The 25,561-nt window shown below is 42.9% G+C and overlaps 2 protein-coding genes across 4 annotated transcripts in view; both read right to left on the bottom strand.

Moving 5' to 3' along the window:
- The window catches only part of phlpp1 (PH domain and leucine rich repeat protein phosphatase 1), a 67,921-nt gene extending 53,697 nt beyond the window's left edge, over positions 1-14,224 (bottom strand). The window contains exon 1 of the mRNA XM_079569109.1: positions 12,332-14,224. Within this exon, the coding sequence (XP_079425235.1) occupies positions 12,332-13,877 (1,546 nt within the window). The 5' untranslated portion in view covers positions 13,878-14,224. The remainder of the gene's footprint in view (positions 1-12,331) is intronic.
- Positions 14,225-15,478: 1,254 nt separating this feature from the next.
- LOC306972511 (phosphatase and actin regulator 1-like) overlaps positions 15,479-25,561 on the bottom strand; it is an 85,264-nt gene continuing 75,181 nt past the window's right edge. For all 3 annotated transcript variants that reach the window (XM_079569168.1, XM_079569167.1, XM_079569166.1), the window contains exons 8-12: positions 24,309-24,364; positions 21,720-21,781; positions 20,001-20,141; positions 18,452-18,528; positions 15,479-17,336 (exon numbers count right to left, since the gene is read on the bottom strand). In XM_079569168.1, the coding sequence (XP_079425294.1) occupies positions 17,321-17,336; positions 18,452-18,528; positions 20,001-20,141; positions 21,720-21,781; positions 24,309-24,364 (352 nt within the window). In that variant the 3' untranslated portion in view covers positions 15,479-17,320. The remainder of the gene's footprint in view (positions 17,337-18,451; positions 18,529-20,000; positions 20,142-21,719; positions 21,782-24,308; positions 24,365-25,561) is intronic.

Raw genomic sequence — 25,561 nt, 5'->3', positions numbered from 1 at the left:
CTTACTGCGATTGGTTGCATCCTCGTGTCACTCACTCAGAGCATACAGGAGGCGGGGCAAGGAGTAAATGAGGAAAAGTAGACAGTTACACAATTAATCGCAACTTACAGTGTTTTTCGGTTTGTTGATATAATGTCCTTTACAGCGGAAACAAATGGGGTCCAATCATATAAACCCTGCTAATCCATAAGTTTAGACCTCTACAAACTCATTTGATTCATGCTTTAGTTGAACAGTTCAACAAATATCAGTTGTCTCTCCAATGTAACTATTTCTGGACTGAGACAACAAAAAAGCTTAAGACTTAGAGGTTTCATGCCGATATTATATATATATTTGGGGATTTTACAATATCAGCGATCGGCTAATCTAGCGCTGAAAGGCCGATATCTCCGGGACTGAAAGTGATTTTTTTCATTGGAAAAAGCAAAGTCAGGGCTCCACAACCTCCTAGGCCTCTGGGGAACAGAGAAACAACGCAATGAAAGCTGGTTAGCTTCAGCTCTGACTAAAGTTTTAGTTTCACTAAACCTCAGTCATTATGGACATGCTGCATGTCATTTTGAAGTACAGAGAATTCAATCACTGAGTTAGTTTTAACCTCTATGCCGCGGCTAGCAACAGTATGCTAATGCTAATGACAGCACGCTAATGCTAATGGTAACTAATCGAAGCTGGGACAGAAACTATGATTGAATCCCCTAAAGTAATAAAATAAAGTTGGCCACTGCTGGAGTGTCCAGGTATGTATGTTTTTACAGGATTACAGACTAGACATTTGTAAAAATTTAAACATCGGTCGAGCATATCGGCATCGGCCTTAGAAAAACCCGTATCGGTCGACCTCTACTTCTTTCAACAGTGGGTATTATGCTTTTAGCAGGCAGGCCTATATGGTTATTATCTCAAACACATCTTTATCACTATCACACTTTATTGGTAAGAATTTACTGGGGGGAAAAATTATAATAATAGGTTATTAATACTAAACAAAATCTACTCTATGTTTTTCTCTAACACAATTACAACTTAAAAACAATATGCCTTTTTTCTGCCCTGCTCACCTCTGCACACTGTATGTCTACGTACGTGTCAGCATTATGAAGGATGGCCATAAAAAAAAGAACTAGAAATGCAATGGCTGCGCCATTGCGATTGACTGCGGAATTGCGGGAAGCGAATGCAGAAATTGCATAAACTGTTCAAATTGCATAAATTGCTTAATTTGCATGATCTAATTTGCATAAAGTGGTAAAATGCATGAATGGGTTAATTTGCATAAATTATGTAAATTGCATAAACTCTTTAAAATTCATAAATCCTAAATGGCATAAACTCTTAAAGGAATAGGCCACCGTTTTTACATACTAAAATATGTTCTTACCTCACTTTAGTCGAGTTAATATATCCCCGTCTGGTCTTTGTCCGTGCGCTCTGTCACGCAAACGGAGCACATACGCAGCCTCTCCCACATGTCACATAGCTCCGAAAAAGCTCACGATAGAAGCTACCAAGCTCTTCCACGTGTTCCCTATTTAAATAAAGTTACGTGAAGTGTTTTCATGCGAAGTATATTTACACAGAAATGTAACATGTCGATTTTATAAGCAAATAAAAAGGGGGATTATATTGTGAGGCGTAATGATACGAGGAGCAAAACGTCCGCGCAGTAACTCCTAAAGGTTATTGAAAACATGAAAACACTTCACGTAACTTTATTTAAATAGGGAACACGTGGAAGAGCTTGGTAGCTTCTATCGTGAGCTTTTTCGGAGCTATGTGACATGTGGGAGAGGCTGCGTATGTGCTCCGTTTGCGTGACAGAGCGCACGGACAAAGACCAGACGGGGATATATTAACACGTCTAAAGTGAGGTAAGAACATATTTTAGTATGTAAAAACGGTGGCCTATCGTGAGCTTTTTCGGAGCTATGTGACATGTGGGAGAGGCTGCGTATGTGCTCCGTTTGCGTGACAGAGCGCACGGACAAAGACCAGACGGGGATATATTAACACGTCTAAAGTGAGGTAAGAACATATTTTAGTATGTAAAAACGGTGGCCTATTCCTTTAAGTTGCATAAACGCTTTAAAATGCATTAACTGGTTAAATCCCATAAAGTGGTTACTTTGCATAAATTGTTAATATTGCATAAACTCTTTATATTCCATAAACTGGTCAAACTGTTGAAATGGCCTCAGTGCTTGATTGGCAGAAGCACAAACGGCTGAAAGGCCTGGAGTCTCCCCATTGGCTGGATTCGCACATACACACCAATGCAAAAATTTCAAACTCTCGTATAAAAAAACTGGAAATCTGCAGAAGGCCAATTGTTTCTCAAAACCCACAAGTTGCAGAAGCTGAACATGCACAAAGTGCAGAAATTGCAGAAAATGCAGAAAAAAGTGCAGAAAGCATGGATTTGCGGCAGCCCCATTATAAGTCAATGGGAAAAATCTCCGACATTTTGGCCGATTGCGGAAAAACCGTAAGTTGCAGAAGTCCCAAAAGTAATAGCACCCTTCTCCTCAACATGCGGAACATTTTGATGCATAACTTGCATAAATTGCACAAAGCATGAAGGTGCTGAAAGCTCTAGAAAATCGGGAAAAAGATGGAAGAGGAATAATAATAAAGAACATGAAAACCAATAATTGACTGCGGAAGAATTCCGCAAGCATTTTGTGCTCTTGTCTCAACTCGTCTTACAACAAACAAGGAAATCAAAACAAGGATAGAAAGTACTGTCATTATGCTGTTTCGCAAAGAAAGACGATTCTTCTAACACCGTAACCCTTTCCATCTTACAGCGATGTTTGGCAACAATGGCTTCAGATAAATGCCACTATGCAACATCATAATTAGCTGGTAATCCAGGATGAAAGAAGTTTCAAGTTTTACCTGAGGGCAGACAACATACAGCATAAGCACATGGTTATTGTTTGTGCTTAACCTCCAACACCGCTCATTATCGCGGCGTATGAAGGACTCCGGTAGCTTTAGCTTAAATCAGCCAGTGATCCGCCGGGATGATGAGAGAGACGGTCTGACATTTTAATATGAAAGCCTGTCATGTCGTGAAGGAGAGCGGAGAACAAAAAGCGAGGTAATGAGGAAGCAACACGGTAAACAAAAGAATACAGGCATCAACTTTTCGAAAACTGAGATTTTGAGAGTGAGATGAACAGAAGTCGGGCCGTCACTTTTGATGCTGCAAAGGGCGTTGCCGTCATAGAAACAAAAGTGAGAAGTGGCGTTCGATCCTTACGTTAGCGGACAGTTAGCAGCATTAAGTCCGGGAAAGTTTTCAAAGCCCGTTAGCCTGTTCATTGTATTCTTCCTACAGCCATTAGCTTTTATCCATTAAACATTGCAAATTATGAAAGATCCAGGTGTTTTCAGCTGTTGCACAGTCCTTTTTAGATTTTACTTTAGATAACAATTCGGATATAGAAGTGGCCTCTGAGCTAAATGCTAAATCAGAATTCAGTTTCTGCTTTTTGTGAGGTCAGATACACCACAGAAACATCATCCTATAATATGTTAATGATGGAAAAACCACAGAAATGATCTAAATGCCATGAAACAGAGATGCCGTACCTTGCAATACGTTAATATAGGGCCATTTGTAGGAATCAGATAAAAGCTATTTCAATTATTACTATGGTTGCTGTCCTATACACTCATAAAAAAAATTAAAAAAAACAGTTTGATCGGAATAAATCCTAAAATAATTTAGAAAACACTCATTATTCATAATGCACCAAGGGCCATTATAGACAGCTGTATGGTGCATATAGCAAGATTATTGCTAAATGTACCATACATATAGCAAGCTTATTGATAGTTGACAAATATGTTGGTAAAAACAGGGTAAAAATGCCTGCATACTTTAGGTTGTGAGCATTGTAAAATCCTTTAAATTTACAATTTCATTAGCATCAGAATAATCAATAAATGTACACAAAACCAGCGCCTTTTGTAGGGGTGTTATGTTATGTTTAAAAATCTATGCTTCACGCCCATGGTGCTGTTTCGCATAATAATTTCTCACCGTCAAACAATGAGTCCGAGTTAATCTACCGTTTATTCAAAGTCTTTTTTTCCCCCTTTCATTTTGTATCTCAGAACTTTCATTTGTCAAGTACGCAGTCAGAGAAGCTCATAACCTGACAGAGAGACAGGGCACGCTGTAATCAGTACCGAGACCACGCTTGGAGAAATCAGGCTGACTCCTAGTTAGAAGAACAGAGAGAAGCGAAGCCGGCATTAAAGTGGCATGATGCATGTGGGCAGAATGAATGAGTTTGTGATGCTGTAGCACATTCCCCCGGCCCCACGTGCTCGCTTTGCTCATTTATTTCTCCTCCCGCACCCCCCCCCCCTCCTCCCCCTTCCTCCTCTCCCTTTCCCTTCCTTTTCTTTTGTTTAAAATTTAACAAGGTTGGGAACAGTGGAGGGCCGAAGCGGGGCATCCGGGGTGTTTTGGCTGGGCTCCGTGTCACATGCAGGGGCCATGTGAACGCAGCGGCACCGAGGGAGAGGCGGTGTGGGGTGGAGGGGTGGGAGGGTGCTGGAGGGAGCGAAGACGAACGGAGAGTGAGAAAAAGTGAAGAGAAAGGGCTCTCACCAAAGAGACCGGGCAACAGTGGACAAAAGGAGGTGTGGGAGAGTTCATAATACAACCGTTATGTGCGCCGAACAATGCAAAGCAAAGGGCTACTAGAGACAGCAGCCCTGTCAAGTGTAAGGGAGAAATACCCAGGGCTACTTCCTTGTTGAACAGCTTGTCTTTTTCCACGTCCTGGGTGGTTATCAAACTGCAGAGCTAACAGTAAGTGACAAGCACAGTGCCATGTTAATGATTGAGGCTGCTGGCTGCACACGGGTGCCCTGCAGTGGACTTTCAGCTCACTTTTGAACAGGGGATGTGTCTGGTCATTCTAGTGCTCAGTGCCTCAGCTGTTCAAGGAATGCAACGGCATGTGACGGAGTTCTTTCATTTGCCTTTCTCCTGAAGGACACGCAGGTCAATGAGGAAGTCACAAAGTTATGCTTCAGCATTTTTTTCAAAGACATAAACTTCTATGTAGGTCACTCCATATCAACACTTGCTCTTTTCTATTAGAGCAGAGTCCACAGAGAAAGCAGCCAAACTCCACCCAGACACATCTTATCAACGCATGTCCAGATGCACTAACAAAGATTTAGGGACATTTCGATAATCTGAATTCCTCTCACACAACGCTAGTGAAACAAAGCATTGTTTCTACAGTAAGGAAGTCTGTCGACAAATCTTAGGCAAAAGCTTAAGTGTATACTTACATTTGTACTCATACTACAGTGTGTGGAGGTTTAAACATTGTATTCTCAAAGGGACACAGAGCTTTGTAAAATAAATCAGTGAAGGCTCTGCAGGAGTGATGGTATTTAAAAGCTTCCATCCAGGAACTGACACAGTTCTGTGCTGTACACTGGACGCCTTGTGCTCCCCTCTTTAATGCTGAGAGTTACAGATGTTGTCTGGTATTAGGCTGTGCGGCTGCTGATCAAAGCTGCACACAGCGGGGCCCTGCAGGCTGGCTCTAATCCCCTCCGTGCATGTGCTCAGGCCAGTCAGGCCAGGGGCCGGAGCACATGCACAGAGACACAGCACCATGAACCCTCTGAGGGGACACCTCTCCCTGTGAATCCTGCCACTCTTAGCCCCATCCTCTGAGGCTGTGGAGCCCATGTGAGAGATAGCACTGTGCAGAGGCTCCCACAGGGATGACCTCTACTCAAATCACACATCCAAGAGCTGGAGGGAAGCTGTCTCCAGAGGGACTATGGTACAAACAAAATATTTGCATGCACTTTGATTGCCAACTTCTATCATCCAAACAGTGCTTTGATTAAAGGTTACTTTGGGTAAACAAACTTTACAATATGTTGTTGTACAGAAATTCCTAACTTTACGGTATTAAAAAGTGTTTGAACAGTCAAAGACAAACAAGAAGTGTTAGACTTGCCTACAGAAATATCCTCAGCAATACCCCGGGTTGTAGTTTGCACTGCATTTATTTGAATGTCCTGGCTGTCATTGCCCACTGCTGTAAAGTGACCCAAGACTGCACAATGTTTGAGCCAAGGACAGATCCATGGTTTAGAGGCGCTTTACCTGCTGAAAGCACGCCTTCATGTCTTTAGGATTTGTTAAAAGACATTAATGAAGGTGACCAGTAATTCTTTGGAATAGGAAAGCAATCGGCCATGGAGCGATGAAGAGATATGAGAAGATAAATGGAAAGTGTCAGATGGTGTGAGGGAGGAGGAGATGTGTAGAGAGATAGCACAGGGAGCAGGAGGGGGATCGATCATGAGAGAAATTGAGAGAGGAGAGAATGGTGGGAGGATGTCAGAGAAGAAGGCAATCTATATTAGACCCAAAACAGTTTTACGGGCTCGAACGGCTACGACCTAACGTCCGCATCACCCAGAAGCCTTCAGGGACGCACTCATCCGACTACATGGCCACCATCTATTTAAAACCACTACAACTCGTGTGGGGCTGGCACGTGAAGGCGTATCAAATTTGTACTTTCATTTCAGGCAGTGGCCGACAATGGCTTTATGTCGAGGAACCTGTGAAATCTGATTATATAAATTCATTCAGAGCCAGCGACGGACCATTAGCTGTCAGGCAGGGACATGGATGTGCAAAAGGATGAGGGAGCCAAGTACTTAATTTCAGCAGGTTTTCAGACTTTCTAGCAAGCAAAGCAAAGTTCCACAGAAATACTTTTTTCTTTATTAGAGGTCAACAGATATGGGTTCTTCTAAGGCCAAAGCAGATTTTGATTGGCTGATGCCGATAGGCACCAGCGATATCTTTGGCCAATTCTTAAAAATGTCTTGCCTATAATCCAGTGTATGCTGCCTCTAAACTGTAAAATGTGTCAGTGTTGAACTGTTTAGTGGGGAGGGAGCTCTTTTGAAAGACAAAACAAAAAAACAGTAAGTTTCTATCTCTTATGGTTCTGAAATTATAAGCAAAAGTCTGCAGCATACAGTATAATATATCACATTCAGCCTCCGAGATGTACAAACTTGAGACCAATATTCGCCACAATGGTTCTCAGCTCATTTTAAGGTTCTGACTGAGCCCGTTCCAAAACAAAAAAGGAAGTCTCTTTGGGTTACGGAGACATCGGCCGATAGCCTAAATAGTAAAATACATATATTGGGCCGATACATCGGTTGGCTGATATGTTGGTTCGCCTCTAGTAAATATGTCAATCACATCTTTATCACGATCTCACACTTTGTTGTGAGATCATAGTTTCACTTCCTAATCCTGAAATAAGCCCCTCCCACTCACCCCCACCTCTTGCTCCCCTTTGCTCTGTAGCGGTTTCAATGGAAAATAAAGTAGTGAAGGAAAAAATACACTATTCGGTGCGAGTGGCTGCAGTGAAACTATGATGGACATGGCAGGTATCAAAATTGTGTCTAAGATATATATTATTTTTTTTTCGGTACCTGCTTTCAATACTTTTATTTTTTTTTCAACACCATAGTACCCACTATATCTATGATAGAACCTAAACTTTTTCTCCAATACCATACTGGTACCCAGTCCTAACATGGTCAAAAGTTCTAAAGAGTCCATTTTGCATGATGGCATTTTTCATTCAAACAAGAATAAATCTAATGGGGATGAAGTGGCAAAGTGGTACTGAATGTTGGCCACAATCTGCAAACATTAAAAGTTGGAATGTTAAAAGAAAACTCAAGTAGTTTAATTGTACAGTACAGTATCTTCGGGGCACTAGTCCGCCATATTTGTTATGTAAACATATCACACAGGGAAAAATGGCAAGATTTCTGCTCGAGCAGAATAACTATTTCAAAAATAATTTGCAAGTTCAGAGGTAAAAGCTCAACAGAACCATGATAAAAATCAGGATGATTATTTACTAAGTGAACTTAACATAATCAATATTCCTGTACTTCAATAGAGATGTCTGTTCTTTCCCTTAAAATGAATATATTTGTGAATATAAACTTGATCCCTCCAGAAACAAGCTGACCTACCGATATTACATTAGCATAGCTTTTGAGGTGGATTTCATAAAGATGCCAGGCAGTTTCAATCTGGTGATGCAGATTACAGTGAGACAGCGTTGACGCGGCACAGTCAAGACGCGAGTGAGAGCTTCAGTGCCTAATAGCTGCTGTGGAGGGAGCTGGAGGAACGCTGGGGCAACATTAAGCCTTTAAACCCCGCACAGTCCTTTAAGTCATCATCACGTCAGCAGCACCGCCTCCTTAGGAGAAGCCAGAGGTAAGAGCAAAGAAATACAGGCCTCAATGGAGAGATAGTGCTCTAGGCAATCGGGCTATATTTCTTAAGTGCAACATCTTGTACCGATAAAAAAAGAGCAGGGACTGGTGGTGTGCAATGCTTTTATAGCCGATAATGCCAAATGAAGGGCATACAGGTGAAAGCTGCATGTGGAAAATAAACTTGCTTTAAATGGTTCAATTGCTAAATTGCTTTAGATTTGAAAATTAACGAGTCTTAAAGAATAGGCCACCGTTTTTCCATACTGAGATATGTTTTTACCTGAGCGTAGACGAGTCGACATTGTTGCGAGGACATTGAAGTGCTCCAAAGGTATTATTACACCTCACAATATAGTACCCCTTTTTATCCGCTTAGAAAATCGACATGTTTCAATTTTGTTTAACTAGACTTGGATCATATAAATGCTCACGTAACTGTATTTAAATAGGGGAAACGTGGAGGAGGTTGGTCGCTTCCAACTTCACCCCCGTTTGGCCCCATAGAGGAGAAGAGGAGAGGCTAAACGCTAACATCTTCAGTCTTTTTGCGTGACTGAGCGCACGCGTAAAGACCAGACAGGTACGCATCAACTCCTCTAAGCTCAGGTAAGAACATATCTCAGTATGAAAAAAACGCTCGCCTATTCCTGTAAAACAAAAATGATGTTACACGAGATGACTGCCTCCACAAAGCCAATACAGCTCCTGACAGTGATCTGGATACACAATAAACTTCCTCCTGTCGTATCAATCTGTATCGTTTTAGAAATTATAGGCTGTAGAATGTGTATGTCTGAAAAATAACACAGGACATGGAAAAGATCTAGGAGATTAGAACACTAAATCATTTCATTCATCATCATTTATTTTACTGAGCCCCAGTTAAGTGCCAGATTAAGTGTTATAACAGACTACAAACTAGCACAGAAGCTGCACGGCCAGAGACATAATGAACCAACAACCTTATAGATTCATAGAGGAGCCTTCGATGGTTAAACAGCTTTCAGCCAGCATATTTTTTTTGTTGCTATTGTTAGTCCCGCATCCACAATTTTCCTTACTGGCAACCACAGCCTCAACCGACCTGGGGAATCACCTAAAAATTGGGTGCCGCATGCTGAAACTGATATCGATCTAGACTCGGCTTTCAAAAGCAGCAGTAAACCTGGCCGAGCTGAAAGAAATGAATACCTGGATGGACCAGTCTGTTGTTCTAGTCACAAAACTAATGTTATATCGTCATTATTACCAATTAACCAATCAGCACATTGTTATCAATATGAATACCGATATATTATGGGGTTAACAACAACTAGCCTGCTAATTAACAATACAGAAGAAAGGTATAGGATGTTAATCTATAATATTTCAAGAAAACGGAAAGACTATTACTTGCTATGTATATGGCTTTACAGCAACTTAATCCTTACTTCAGCCCTTTCTAATGCTAAGCAGGAGTGAATAAGTGCACCTAAGCCTTGATGGGAGTGTTTGTAAAGCTGAGAAGGCAATGCATCTGAATTATTTAGTGTACTGCTTAGGTTTGGTTAAGAACTGTGGGTCTCCGAGCCTCAGGGGAAACTCGGTCCCAGTGAGTGCAAAGGTTCTCTGTGCCATTTCCTCTTCTTGCAAGTCCAGTCACACGCAAAGACACTGGCTGAGCTCTCCAACCAGGGGCACTCGCTTCATCCCTGACTATCTGCTGTTACTAGAGCTGAAGCCCATTATGCTGCTCACTACTACGATTATTTATAGAATAGTCAGGCTCTGCTGGATGTCCGATTTCTCCACTGAACGGTATGACAACCTGTATGCTGGTTGAGCTCTCTAACCAACTTCATTATAGAGAATCTCCTGTCCTCACTCTGAGCAGAAGCCCAATTATGTCACTGACCTTCGACAACCCCTATTTTTTACCTGTACGGGCAATTAAATCATCAAGTCAACCTGTTAAGTCTCCCAGAGACATGAGCTTTGTTTACAGCTCAGGTTTTTTTTAGTTTGTCAGCAGCAGAATGTGCACACACACCGGTTATGAGCCTGCGTGTTTTTATGCTTTTCCTTGTCCCAGTCTAATAAAGCTGGGCATTACAAGAGGCTCCTGTGTGGGCAGAAGGGATCACTCGTCAGCCTGCCAAAGCGGACAGCAGCCTTTTGATTCCACATGTTTGTGGTTATGTGTGTGTTATGCGTCGTCAAGTGAGCTCATTGGGTCACTTCAGACTCTGGACTGGAAGCATGACCCTAACCCCGTCAAAGTCACACCGGTCTCAGCAATGTCGGCAGAATTTGCTGAGATGCACCATGGCAACTCCTCCACTCAACATTTCTGTGAGCTTTCTGTGGAACTCACGTGATTATATACTCACATTTTTTTTAGACTGACGGATAACAATCTACGCCATCAGTGGCTGACCACTCACTCACACACCGCATCCCCCCTTAGGCAAGATGAAATGTCTTGCCCAAGGACACAACGGCAGTCTGCCCCCACTGGAGCTGAGACTCCAACTGCCAACCTACTGGGTATATGATGATCAACTCTACCATCTGAGCCACAGTAGTCCCAAAGGCTGGCACAGGAAGAACATACAAAACAGTGTGACTGGGATCTACAGCTGAGGCAGCTGCACAGTCAGCTGAGATGTCTCTGTCAAGCATTCAAACAAGAAAGAGTCAGCGTAGTATCCCTCCAGCACCGCACCCCCGCACACTGCTCCATTTCCTCTCAACAACATGCCTGACATTCTGGAGGAGCCAGCGTACATTCCACAAATGCCTTCGTCATGTAAGGCCGAAGTGAAAGAGCAGCATGTCTTAAACCTTCAAGTGTCTCTGTTCTTGACACTGCATGACACTGCCTTTATTGTCCTCTGTGTGTGGCTACACTGGGTTTGCTCCCAGAGTAAGGCCTTGGCCTGTGAAAGGCATCTATTGGCAAGAGCTCCAGCGAGTAGGCTCAGGTGACCAGAGTTAAGCCCTCTCACATGGGAAGCTGGAGGCGTTGCCCTCAAAGCATCACACTCTTCAAGCAACACTGGCTTGCTGAGCTTACACACAATGACTTTTGCTACTAAATGCACATAAATGCACAGTCTGCCTGCCATATGATACTATGAAATCATTCTACCAGAAGCATGCTAGTGGACCATGAACATTAGCCAGTCACAAAGCACATGTGACAGCAAATGTAACCGCCGGCACATGTGTCCATTTTCACTGTTGTATTGAGTGACCTTTAGTTCAACAGCCTCTCTGGACAGGAAGGAGAGGAGCTGGTCTTCCATACTTTATACCCAATAAGCACTCTACAGTTCACATCACCACCCCATCATGACCCCCACAACCCTGCCTCTCAAAGCAGAGACAGCAGCAGTAGTGAAGAAATCATCGGTTAAGAAAGGGGCTTCCGAAGCCTTGGAGAAGCATGTTAACACAGCTTGGCAGGCAGTTAGTTAGTGTGACAGTAGCCAAGCAGGATGCCAACAGCACAGGCGATGTGCAGCATCTCAATGACCAGAACTGTGAGTCCACTGAGAGCCATAGCGCTCCCACCCCTTCGCTCCATCCAACCACAAAGGCATTCAGTCTTTTCATTACAATGATAATGGGGCAAAAGCCGGAAAGGGCCCCTATGTCTGTGCACCATAAGTTGTGATGATGGCTTTGTGGCAATGTCATGTGTGTCCCTGGGAGCAGAGAGAGAGTCGGTGCATTCAAACAAAAATAGTTGCAAGAGAGATTAACAAATTTAAAGTCCATCGAACTGACTGCGCCTTCACATTGTTCTAGATCAAACAACTCTGAAACACCTGTCCGTAAAGCCCAACATGAAGCAGTTTAGGATCACAACCACGTTACCTATGTGCCACATGTTCTAACTAAGTTCTATTACATAACTTGTCCGCTGCATCTTTCATATTACAGGTTGATAGCATGTTTCACAGACTGTTAAACACAAGGGGCAAGAAAGTTAATTTCCTGATTCCTAAAGCAAACTTACCTGCATAAAATCGTAACAAGGAGCCAATTTCTGTGTTAAGCCCTTCTTCTTGTACTCTCCATGGATCCTTAAATCCAAGTTTAAATAGGAAGTCATTCTGAATCTGCAGAGGCCTCTCATCTGGGCTAAGCCTCCTGACAGCTTCTCCGTGCAGCTGGACATATAATGTGGGGCTGGAATCACTTTGGTCTGCTGTCAGTTCACATTGCCCAACAACTTGGCCGCAGTCTGGCTCTGGGATGTCAGGTGTAGTACCTGTGGAACAGGCCGTGGACAGGGAGCCTGCACTGCTGCTGGGTGGAAGGCTGCCCAGACTATGTGGGCTGTGTCTGCTATCTGGCCCCATATTGTTGGGCATGTCGTTTAAATGCTCTATGCTGCACTGCTTGTAGTTGGCAGACACACCATTGGAGTGTTGGTGGGAATTGGACTCCATGCCGGTGCTTGTTGCGGGACAGTCTAGCTCCAGCTCGTCTGAGGAGCTGCCATACAGATCGGAGGACGGGCTGAGGATGGACGCCTCTGTGCCCAGGATCATGTCATCACTCAGGGAGTCTCTGTGCTCGCTGAGGCGGGCCCCGGAGCTCAGGTCGTCAAACGCACTGCTCTCCACATCAGAGCCAGAGTTCAACCCATAACTGTCCGCGCCATTCCTGTGCTCCGAGTCATCGTCGTTTGGGGTATCAATGTTTGAATTTATATCTGACAAAGAGCAGGCTATGTTGTCCTGCGATTCCGACTGGGGGCTAAAAAGTTTCTCATCAATGTCCTGTTGCTTCTGCCGCTCATTTGCGTTCTCCATTAGCAGCAGTCTCAACCTGTCACTCGGATGCCCCCTCAGCTCCGCCGGCTCCAGGGGGGGCAGGGGATTGCACTTTAAACTTGACTCATCACTCAGCTTACACTGGCTGTCGTTATAGTCACTTTTCACGTTGCAGTTTCCATTTTGGTCAGTTTTGGGGTTATCCTTACAAAAAATACGCATGGCCGAGGTGGACTTGCTGCAGAGTTTGCTCAAACGGTGCGCCACCTCGCCGGCCGTGGTGTCCATAGTGCAAAGAACCGGCCTGGGATACGACGGCGTGAGCCTCTCGTGGACGTGTATGGCGCCTCGGTGGAGATCCGCGCGCACCCACTCGCGGTCCGCGGGCTGGAGCTGCATGTTCTGCCGGTGTTTGAGCAGACTCTTCCTGTCCAGGCTGCGAGTGTGCAGGGACGCGGAGGACAGGGCCGAGCTCATCTTGGTGGCGTTGACAGCTGAGAGGTTCCTCTTTAGGCGCCTCCGTCTCAACAGGAGGGAGCTGGAGTTGCTGGATGCGCCCCGGCCATTCGACGCCACAGTCCGGTTTGACGCACCAGACTCCGCGGTAGAAGTGGCGCGAGGGAGACCGTCCGTGCTCTTTGCATCTACGTGGGAGGGCGCCGAATGCCCAACGCCATCGTCCGTTGGAGTCCCCCGGGCGACGGACAGTCCGCTGGGCTTCTTCATTAACTTGCCCGCACCTCCATCTACCGCGCCATCCTCAGCAGCCTGTGCACTTTCCATCTGTGCCAGTGAAAAGTCACCCACTGGATAAAAACGGTGGCTGCCTACCTCGGTTACCTAAAGGTTCTACATTTAAACGCCTGAATACGTGCCCACCGTGCTAAATGTCCGCCAAAGGGGCGGTGAAGCAGAGTTATCCTACTAGTAGTCATTCACTTCGTGCTTCTTTCTCCCCGTGCGTATCTCCGCCGCCGCTCCGAGAGACATTTTACCGATTAAATTCGCTGGGAAGGGGCTGGGCGCGCAGGGACAGATCAGGGCGGTGACTGAGCGTCCCATTTGGACCAAAATACAGTGCTAGAATATGAAATGAACGTCGGCCGACCTCCTACGCAAATAGTGACTGATATATATTCATGAGGACACAAGATGGGGCAGCTAACAACAACGCAGGGGAGTGTGGGAAGTGTAGTGCTTCTGCCGAGGCTAAAGGGGCCTCTCGTGGGTGGGGAAATACAATCCCCAGAATCCTCCGCTGTGGGCCTGTCAGATGAGGCGGTGAACAGGCGAGAGGGACAAACGTTCTTCAAGAAATGTTTGTAGTTGAGGCTCTTTTACGAGATCTCAGTCGGGGCTTCGTTCGGCTGTCAGAGATACCCGGGGTAAATTAAAACTTAACAGGTTTTGCTGTTTCCATCTGCTTTACGCACAGCTCATCAACTGTTGAACATCAACACGCGCGCTTAAGTCAGTGTGTACACAACATTACAGCATGGCCACATTATCAATGACACTAGTGTTCCGCTTCAAACCTTTTATTCTGACAAGGTAATAAGCACCATCTCATCAGGACGCCATTTCACAAGGCAGAACAAACCGGCACACTGCCTCTGCGCAGATTCCATTTATTTGTACTCAGCTCCATCTACTGGTGGAAGTGTGTCCTGCACACTCACGTTAAGCCCTTTGAGGGCACTGTGACCCTGTAGAGAAAAATGTGCACTTGTTTGATTGTCCCGAGTTCTTTTTTTTTTTTTTTTTTTTTTTTTTGCAAAGTACTCCTTGATGGAAGTGGCTCGGGCGCACAGGGACTTCTTTTGGTCGATTTGCTTGTAATCTAAATCTCTGAAAGTTCCTTCCGTAGCCAACCCAAATGATTGAGGTCAGATAAATCAGTGTTTTTCAACCTTTTTTGAGCCAAAGCACATTTTTTTCATTGAAAATATCACGAGGCACACCACCAGCAGAAAATGTTAAAAAATGTAGCTCTGTAGCCTATACTCAGTCATCAAAGTGTCTTGAATAGGAACACCGTATAGTCTCGCTAGCAACAATGCCTCAATGCATCACTGATTCTCTTGTCTCAAAGAAATTAACTACCTGATATGGAAGAGTATTATATGGTTACTCTGCTGATCACTAGACAGCACAGACACTCGAAAACAGTACATTATTTGTGGATAATAATGCATTTTCCTTCAAAAAAACATCTAGGTGAAAGTGGATAATTTCCCAAGGCCCACCAGACAATATCTCACGGCACACTAGCGTGCCACGGCACAGTGGTTGAAAAACACTGAGATAAATCATCCAACAAATGCAGAGTATAGATGTATAGATCACTGTGGAGAATAGACGTGTAGGACAAATCACCCACACAATATGCATTCAGAAATCAACCTTTAATTGGCATGGTGCATTCTTTACATGTGCACTTTGAAAATGACAAAAAGAACAGATTCCAGAGTTTCTCCATCACTGTGTGAAAGGAAACAAGTTTATTGCTGAACTCTGATTCCAGCAGGTGAGTATAGCCTCACGCTCAGCCTGGTGGTGGCACTGTGTTCTTTGAGCTGAAAAGGGAGAACTGCAGTATCTTTGTTTACATTCATTCATGTTGTACTTGACTGCACGGATCTAAATGATGAGTGTGACTTCTATCACACACACACAAGCTGGTTCTTATGCAAAGAGTACTCAAACTTGTTATCCTAAGAAGACACCGACAAGTTCACCTTCAAAATGCAGAGATATATTCTATAATTTGAAGTTGGATTGTATTTTATCTATAACCTGACTTAAAAGAGAAACGCAGTTACAAAACAGGCAGTCTTTATGACCACTTTTCTTCTTAAAATTAAAACGGAGATTAAATAAAAATGCTGTGTGTACAGAAACCAAATGTGGAATGAATTACTTCCATTTAAAACAAGAAGTCGTCCTAAATCAAATTCACTGTACAGTGTGCACACACAGGTCCTGACTGGAAAATTTGGCTTTTGTGCAGCCACAATGATAACAGTGCAAATTTAATCACAAAACAAGTATTTTGACCCAAATAGTTCCAAATGGTTTCTTTTTTTTTTTTTGTTCCTCTGCCTATGCACACAAGAAAAAAGGCAGTCATTCTAGTTAAAGCCTTTTCAAATGAAGACCCTGAAGTGAGACATAGTTTACAAACACAGTCAAAATGGTAGTGGTCGTGGAGGGAGGAGGGGGTCAACCTGCAGTGTAACCTTCTCATCTATCTACTATGAATATTGCTTGCTCAAAAGCTAATGAGTATAAAAGAAACGTGTATTATACAATGCACACAGTTTGTTTACAGTGCAGTGAGCCCACTCTTCAAGTTGATCTCAAAAATTACTGATCTAAGAGATGGGGCTTGTGGAGAAAACATTTAAAAACATTGGTGTTTCAAGTGCCTATATGAAAAAGAGAAAACATAAAAAGACATTTATAAAACAAAAGCATTATTCTTGCATTCGCTGGTGTCGAGACTAGATCTAACCCAGCTGCACTTTTTTTTCTTCTTTTTTTTTTTACAAGTGAATTTTCGCGAGATTCTCCCCACTATTCACAAAATGTACAAACAGAAAGAGAGCGAGGCGACGGCCCGATCTCTCAAATTCACAGTAAGCTCTTAGATGTGGAAAATGTTCATTGCACATATGAGGGAAGAGACATCAGCAAGTAATGGCACAAAGGGACCTACAGAGGGCGCTAAAGCCAAAGAAAAGCACTGAAAAAAATATTGCACATGATTCCGATGTCCGCCTTTCTTTTCCAGTCCTTTGCCAAACACTTTTCTTTCCTCTTTCCCAAACTCCCAGCAGGTGCAAGAGAGCATAATCTCAAAGAGAGAAAAAAAAAAATCCACTCCTCATTTCAGATATGAATGGATCCAAAGTGACAGCGTAACAAAGGAGAGATTTAAAACGTCCTGGGGTGTCCATTGACAGTCTATTGCCGCAGAACCCGGGGGGCCCGTTTCATTTTGATTGAGCCGAGAGAAATTTCCAAACGAAAGTGACGTGGACTGGCTGGAGTCTCTGTGCTACTACAGTGGATGACTCGGTGGCGATGGTGTGGGTTTGTGAAAAGGCATTTCATTTCACATGGCCTTTTTTAAAAAGAAACGGGCACCATTTTACTGTCCAGCACTTGAGGTTCTCAGTGGAGGAGAGCGCCCGCCCGGCACTGCCCCAGACAGTGGTGGTCTACTATGGTCTGTGAAACCTGGAAACAGACACACAATAGACAATATTCTTAGACAATTCTTAAGTGAATGGATGTTGTACAAAGATTCCTTGTCAGTGCTATATGGGCATACTAATGTTACTATACAATTATTTACTCAAACAACGGTCTCTATCATCTTATAATCCAAAGATTGTTCGAATCCCTGCTCTCGTTATTTTAATGCTGCCATTGTGTCTTTGAATTAATGTGGTGTTTTGAATGATGCTACCCATAAACCACAATGGTTTAGTAACTACTGATTTATATATATTTTTTTTAATGTTTCTTCAGATACCAGGTTTTGAAGTCTTTTGGATCCAGGGACAGCACAAAAGAAAGTCGCTTGGTGGTTTCAGCTTGAATAAATTATACAAATTTAAAATAAATAGTTTTTTATGGAGTAAATGTAAACTTTATTGTTCTGTTTCATGGTCCTAGATGACAAATATTTTAGTATAGGTATGAGAAAAAAGCATTGTTCAGGTGTCAGATTAGTAAAGTACTGTTTAACCTCTTAACCCCCACCTGAGCCCAAGCACATTTTCTCCAGTGTGGCTTTTACCCAAATCTAAAAAGGTTCTTGGAAAAAAAGCGCCAAAACAGCAACAAAAACAGGATGAAAACACAACAAAACATTTGGAAAAAACAAACAAACAAAAGAGCAACAGAAACACAACAAGCATAAAAAGCAAGGGGGGGAAAAGTCATGAAAGCAAAAAAAACAAAACAGAAATTACAAAACATGACAAAAAAAAACAACTACAAAAACTAGACAAAAAAAAAAAAAGAGACACAAATGCGTGATGACAACGCAACAAAAAAGTCAATCAGTTTTGTAGGTCTCAGCTTTCAAATGAGACGTTACTCTGGTCTATAGGCTGCAAGCTCCAGTCAGAAGCTTTTCCATTTGGGTAAAGCCGAATTAGAGAGAATGTGCTCGGTTCAGGTGGGGGCTAACAGGTTAAGAACTGTTAATAAAGAAAAATGTAATGGCACCCTAGTCCTGGACACACAAGACTACAGCAAAAACATGCTCAGCTGCCCTCAGTCAACCATTAGTAATTTGCAATTTAAATTCAAATATTCAGTTTGTCTGCCTTGCTGCACATTACCTGGTTAAATGGCGACTGGACTCGTGCACTTCCATCTCATTGCTCTTGAAATCGTTCAGCTCCTTCCGTATCGCTGCCTGCAGAAGACGGCAAGCAAAAAAGACAAGACTAAGACAAGCTCCCAGTGCAGTAGCTCCATGGCTCATTTACACCCATCCCACATCCACAAACAAGTCTCACACATTATTGAGCCTTTATCTCCTCACAACAACAACAAAAATGATACAGGTTGCACTCTCACAATATTTGGACACTGTTCTGGAAGTTGTGTTAATGTGAAATCGTCCCACTCTAATGAGTCCATAGTTTAGCATTTTCCAAATCATAATCCAGATGTTTTGGCATAGTTTATTACAGTCTCTTCAAGTCGATCTACTTGAAACAAAAGGCATTATAAAGTCTCCTGTCAGCACAAATATGCTCAAGTGAAAAAACATTCTCACAATAGCGTCAAAAAGCGATGACGTTACAAACACACAGGCGCAATTGCAGATAAGGCATAAAATGAATGTGCAAAGTTTGTGAACCTAATCCCTAAAATATATATTCAGGTGCAATAGTTCATGTATAGGAGTTATTGCCCCCTGCCCTCGATCTGAAATGATCAAACTCCAGAACATAAATCCAGTCTTTTGTCATTTTCCTTCCAGGAAAGTATCCAACTGTAAATATCATCTCTATAATATCATTTACTGCGGTTTGTGACGCACTTGGTGATTCACCCACAGTAGTAGCAGCATCACCACCACAACAACAACAACAACAGTACATGGCAGAGCGCCTTGCCCAAAGGTAGTGATGATTCGGGAAAAAATAGGGATGAGTCAAAGATCTACAACGTAAAGTCGTTTGCTAGGGCTGTTTTAAAAGCCTCCGGTGGCGCTAAACTGCCATTTGAACCAGAATCACAGACGGGTGACGTCGGCGTATTTCCCATCGGAAAGATTCAAGGTGTTGTTAAAACCTGGCACCCTCAGGCAGATCCACATCTCTCTACGACTGCAAGAACATCTAGCCTACATAACACAAATGAAATGAAATAAAAACACAGAAGAACCAGCATTTAGCCAGAGTGGCGTCTTATGTAAGGGACGTTGCATAAGGAAAAACCTGATGCTTTTCACATGAGCAGTCCGCAGGTATGTGCGGCCCTGTTTCAGCTAGGTTCCACCCGAGGACAGACAGCCACATCAAACGAATAAGCTAATTATAAGTCATAAGCGCAAAGTAAAGAGCTACATCAGGACTGCCCTGGGATGTTTACAAGGCGAGCTCAGAACAGCTGACACGCAACTCGAGACTCAACAAAACATTCCAGTAAAAATGCCATTTTAACGGCACCATTTCATCCGCAAAGAAAGACGCCTGTATTCTCTTGGAAATCTTGCTCTCATCATGGATTACAGGTACTTTAGCTTCTGGTTTGTTTTTAGTTTTTACGTAGTGCAAATATTAGCTGAGCCCGAGGGCATATAGTATTACATTGGCACTCTTGTTCCAACAATGGGATTACATGAAACGGTGTGGAGGGTGTGTGACTGATCCTAACCTTGTCGGCCGCCGTGAGCCTCGTCCAGGGCTTATCCGCTCTTCGGTCGTGGTCCGGGGCGTCGGACACCTCCACGTAGTCACAGAAGCGGATGAGGATTTTGGCCTGTCTTAGCTCCTCTACTGTGGGTCTCTGGCTCAGCTGAAGGCAGAAAGAAGAAGCTGGATATGAATTTCAAAATGCTTAGGTGCTGTAATAGTATACATACAACTTTGACTTTAGTAACTACACACTTTCCTGTCAGCAGTTGGAACTGGGAACCAATACAATTAGTGGAATCACAAAGCCAGAATCTTTTTTTACACAATTTTTTTGCTTTTTCAGCTTGTCCATAGGTGTTCTTGAGTGTGACTTTATAATTGAAACCCATGGAAGGTGTTCACGGCCTCCCTGCGGGCTGGGAGAAGCGCATTTGGCAGGAACAGGAAACATACTGAAAGGGCCAAGGGCAAAAAAGGCACGGCACTCCACCCCCCTCCAACCGCGGCTGACCCCAGGCCTGCATCCGCTGTAGCGAACCCTCCTCTCCCTCCCAACTGAGATGAATCACCTCCACAGCATCTGCTCATGTTGGCCAACAGTGGCTACAGTAACAGTAGCAGAGTCAAACAAATCAGATCAGTCCAATAATCTGAACAGTTGAGTTCACTTTGGGGTGTAGTTTATTTGATGTGAAATATTTTAAATAATGTTTTTAAACTATTTCTTTCCTCTTTAAGACGAGACACAAATAAATGATTTAGAGGCATCAGTTTGACAATTTTGCTATTGATTACGGATATAAAGATCAGTAAAAAAAAATTAAAAAAAATTGCAAGTTTCCTGTCGTTTTATGCATAGCGATGGCCGAAACTGCCGATATTTTCAGTAACAAAGTTTAAATAATGGATAGACAGGTTTCATTTTGTTGATATATTAGCTACAAGGGTTTTTTCAGAGGGGATTCAATATATCTTGTTTATTTTTTGAATAAACTATTCATAAGCGAAAACATCGACAAAACTGAACATTTTGGCTTGTTTTTCATAGTTCACAGCTCAATAAATCAGGCTAGGATTTAGATGTTGAAAAATCCCTCAGAAAACTTCAATGATTTGGAAAGTACAAGACAGGAAAGTTTGGAGTTTGTGGGAGCTACTAAAGTGGACTTTGGCGGAGTGTGGTTAAGTTTACACTTCCGTCTTTAGCCGCAGTTATGGCCACCGCGTCTCCCAGAAAGGAAATTAGGTATTTGGATTGCGGCACCATCTCAGTCGCCTTTTGTGCAACACATGGATACCAAACATGTCAATATTTGGGATTGAATAAGCACATGAAAGACGATGGAACGCCGCGCTGTTCAGTTATTTCCTGGCTCACCAGCGGCCAAAAAATAAAATAAGCAGACCAGCAAAGGGTGAGTTTGGTCCTAACTTTGTTGTGACACTGAAACTAAGATGTTAAGGGAGAACACTAGCTGAAACTAGCTCAACATTGCGTTGTTTTCACCTGCCGTGTTTCACCTTAACATGGCGTGACTGATAGAAAGACACATCACACTTTATATCAGATAAAGCACATCAGATTAAGCTGTTTATACGCCACTCCTATAATCTGAGAACTCCAGAAATCAGATAATGATCAGATTTTTGGTGCGTATTCCAAATACAGTTGAGATACTGAGGCCCCTGAGGTTAAACGATCAACCCCTTCACTTCACAGGCGCTGTTCAGGCCTCACCTTTCGCGTTAATCTCCGCTTGATTTCCCGCTTCTCTTCCATCTCCTCTTGTTCATTGCGAGCTGCATGAGGGGAAAGGGGGGGGGGAAAAAGAAGAAATTATTCAAGCATTACTTAAGGGAGCACGACATTTGCATAATACGTCTCATTAGCAGTCAATAGATGTGGTAAAATGTTTTCTTGGTACGCTACATATCGGGCTGTTAAGGAGTCTGTTAGGAACAGGAGCTGAGGGAGAGGCATCCTTTCATACCCTCCCAGAGCTTTTTGTTACATGTTTATTCTTCTCAATATGCATATTCTTTATTTAGGTTAGAATTTCGCCTAAAACGCCAAAACTTCTGCTTCTGTGACGAAAAAACGGAGATCACACAAAACACATTCCGCTCAGAGGATGAAAGATAGAAGAAGACAAGAGTCAACACGAGGCGTTCTGGGGCTCTGCTGTCGTTTGCACAAGACGCTGCAGTCAGCCGTGCCTTTTCCCGAATGAACAAAGAAACATGTCGCACTTCGAGTGATTTTGGAAAAAAATATATTGCAATTGTTACAAATTAAAGGCACTGTACCTAATTTTGAACCTTTTAAGTCAAAAAGAGACGGCCGTCCTTTGTAGTCAATATGTGACAATAAAGGTAAATGCCTTATTGTTACATACTGACTATTTGGGTTGACAAGACATCAACAAATCATAATGTGGGGCAAACTTCACCCATCAGGCTTATTTTTTCACAAATCACTTTTACAACATACTTTTATGGGGCAAAAATAATTTGACCTTACAAAAAGAAAAAAAAATCACTACTTTAAGGTTCTGTTTAAAAGTATTAAAAATGTCGAGGAGAATTACAATAGAAGAGAGGGCTGACATTTAAGAGAAGGCTGAAATACTGTTAAATATAATACTTAAACTGTATTAGCAGGTTAGTGTTTGTTCTCAGCAGAAGACACTGTAGGATCTGAATAATAAGCACTGTGCATGGGATAGTGCTAGCGACATGATGCTAACTCTTGGGTAGGGCAACGACTGCTTCCTGGCTTTGTTTTAATCTTAGTCGTGTCTTGTTAATATTTATTTAATCATGCCTGACTGAAAACAAGCAGCTGTTGCATAATCACTAATGACATGTTTAAGACTTTACACAGGATGTAAATACTTAGCTGGAAGAGACCTGATTGTTTTAGCCTTGAGGCTAAAGGCAAACGTTACTTTGACGCTGAGAAAATGTTAAAACACAGTAGCAGCACCTTAATGAAACACACTTGGCTTGACATTTATTTAAGTTTTCTTCTGTTTTCAAATTTTATTTTATCTTTAATTGAGATTAAAACATTGACAGCAAGAAGTTGGTCCAAATCAGTTCGCGTGGGCGCCGCCATTAATTGTGCCCGCCCCTTTTCTCCTATCTGTTAACATGGGACTGGAGAAGTCCACATAAAATCAGTTACTACGCGAAAACAAAGCCGTTTTTCGGCCGCGCAGAGAAACGGTGCAGCGTTGACATGTTGGTGCAAATGAATATTGGCCATTTTACACAAATCAATCGACTAAACATCAGATTTGAGCAGAGAATATTTTCCCTCGTTCTCCGTTTAAAGGACTGACTAATGGCTTTGCGCTCGACCGGAAGTGTCAGTACAACAGAAGTGCCCAGACGAAGCAAAAAGTGGCAAAAGTGGGCGGGGCGGAATAAGGTGAATAGAGTTCGGGAATGTGATGTCATATCGCTAAGCATTATGGGATTAGCAGCAATTGTAAACTAATGGAGATTTTAAAAGATAAATACTGGAGTTATTGTTCAAATTAAAACCCTTGGACACCACAGTGAGTTAGATGGATTTACCGGCAGTAACTCGGCAGCTAACGGAGTTGTTCCACGGCTTTATTCTCCACTCTTTATACTGTTTTTAGCTAATGCAAAGATGGCGGATCTCCATGGTAACTGTGTAATTTCCCGAACTCTACTGCAACCATTCATTTTAGGATTAATCTCAGTCCTAGACCCACTTACGCAACCTCGCAAAACTGTCCCGAGATTAACCTTGTGCAAGTGAGTGACAGGGATGAAGGGCTTGTCGCGGTGTATCAAGCGTGTTACCTCTGCCCAGTGCCAATCACATAAGCTCCCACGGGACAGAAGAAAGCACTGGCCAATCAAGGCATTGAAGTTGCATGCAGGGGCAGAGTCCCGAGGCATTAGCAAGGCCTCTTCTGTGATACTGTCTGTGTGTTAGTGCAGAGAAGTCTCCCCGGACACGGGTCTACAGAGAACCGCTGCCTTCTTCAGATAAAAGGCTGCCGGAGCAAAGTGTGGAGAGCATGCTTAACAGGATGCTAACGCACTCACCGTTTTAAGTGCTTTGTGGGGAAGCAGTGGTGAGGAGTAGAAATGTTTAACCAGTTCTAATTTTGCTGCTTTTACCCCCATTTCAAACAAGTATAAAAATAAAGAAGATAGACTCCGCTGCAATATTCATATTTTCACTAAAGTTGTCAGGGGCCATAATGATATGCCACGTCACGCTAATCCACCATTGCAGGGTTCAACGCGGCTTTTTACTGAGTCAATGGAGAACATTCGCACTTACGTTTAAGGATGTTCCTCTGCTCCAGCTCCTCTGCAGTTGGTCTCTGACTCAGCCGCCTAGACAGAGGCACACACGTCATTAAAATTCAATGCAATTCCACTTTCACATAACCTTTTGACAGGGCTTTATCCGTGTTTGTCTTCGTGCAAAAGTATTTTAGGAAATGCTGCTGAGTTGAGGCAAAAGTTTAAACTTGTTCTCCCTCGTCATCATCTCTGGGCCAATATTAACTTTCCTGTAGCCCCAGCAAGGTTATCTCTACTTTCATTCAAAGCTCGTTTAAATGAAAGGAGTAAATCTTACCGGGGGTTTAGAAAGTATTCAGACACCTTTTTATTATAATGTTTAGTGATGAAAACAATCCTTCGCATCATAATACTTAAATGTGAACACCCCTTGATCATTTTGTATTGTAATCTAATGATTGACTATATTGCACAAACTGGGTATTCGATGCAATATGCACAATCTCAGTCTCTCTAAATGGGTGTTAGTACTTCACGCTGTAGTCTGAAATTGAAGTCGACAATAGCTTTTGACAGACTCCTCACATGTCTACACCATGTAGTCCATTCAACGATTGTACAGACAGATAACGTAGACAAAGAAACATGCTTCGGGGCATGCGTATATCGCCGCATCTCCCTCCAAAATCTGTTTTATGAAGATTATCTCCAATTTCCTCAGTGGAAGAAGTGAAGACACCCCGAGGCGGTTTGGGATAAGGTCAATGCAAGTGCTTTCAGTGGGGAAACTCTTATTATAGCAGCTGAGCAGGAGCCCGAGGCAGCAGGACTAATCACTGAATCAATGGCCGTCTCCATCTTGTTAGCTCCGATAGGGATCGGGAGAGACTGGGCCCGCTGACGTTACGGCTGTATTCAAAACGCCATGTTGTATTCCACTCTCCGCACAACAACGCTTCCTCAAGGTTTATTCTTGGAAGCAGCAGAAATAGTGGCTCTCACTCTAGCTCCGTTTCAATTAGTATACAGGGGATTACTGTACATGTGAGCGTCTTATAGCTCTTATACAAAGTCATTCTGTAAAGTTCACAATAACAGTCCTTTTAGCTTCTTTTTTCGGGATCAACAAATGAAGCAATTTGGTAAACGTGCAACCCACAAAATACAATTCACTATTTATTTATTTATCTAGGATAGGCAAATAACTTTAGTTTATCTGGCAATAGGATCTGGCAACCTAAAGTGAGGGGAAAGTTGCACCTAGGGTTGCTCCAGGTGTTTAGGTAT

The sequence above is a fragment of the Gobius niger genome, assembly GCF_951799975.1.
Source record: "Gobius niger genome assembly, chromosome: 13".
NCBI classification, from domain to species: domain Eukaryota; kingdom Metazoa; phylum Chordata; class Actinopteri; order Gobiiformes; family Gobiidae; genus Gobius; species Gobius niger.
The sequence above is the reverse complement of the archived record's forward strand: the minus strand, read 5'-3'. Positions and strand labels throughout refer to the sequence as shown.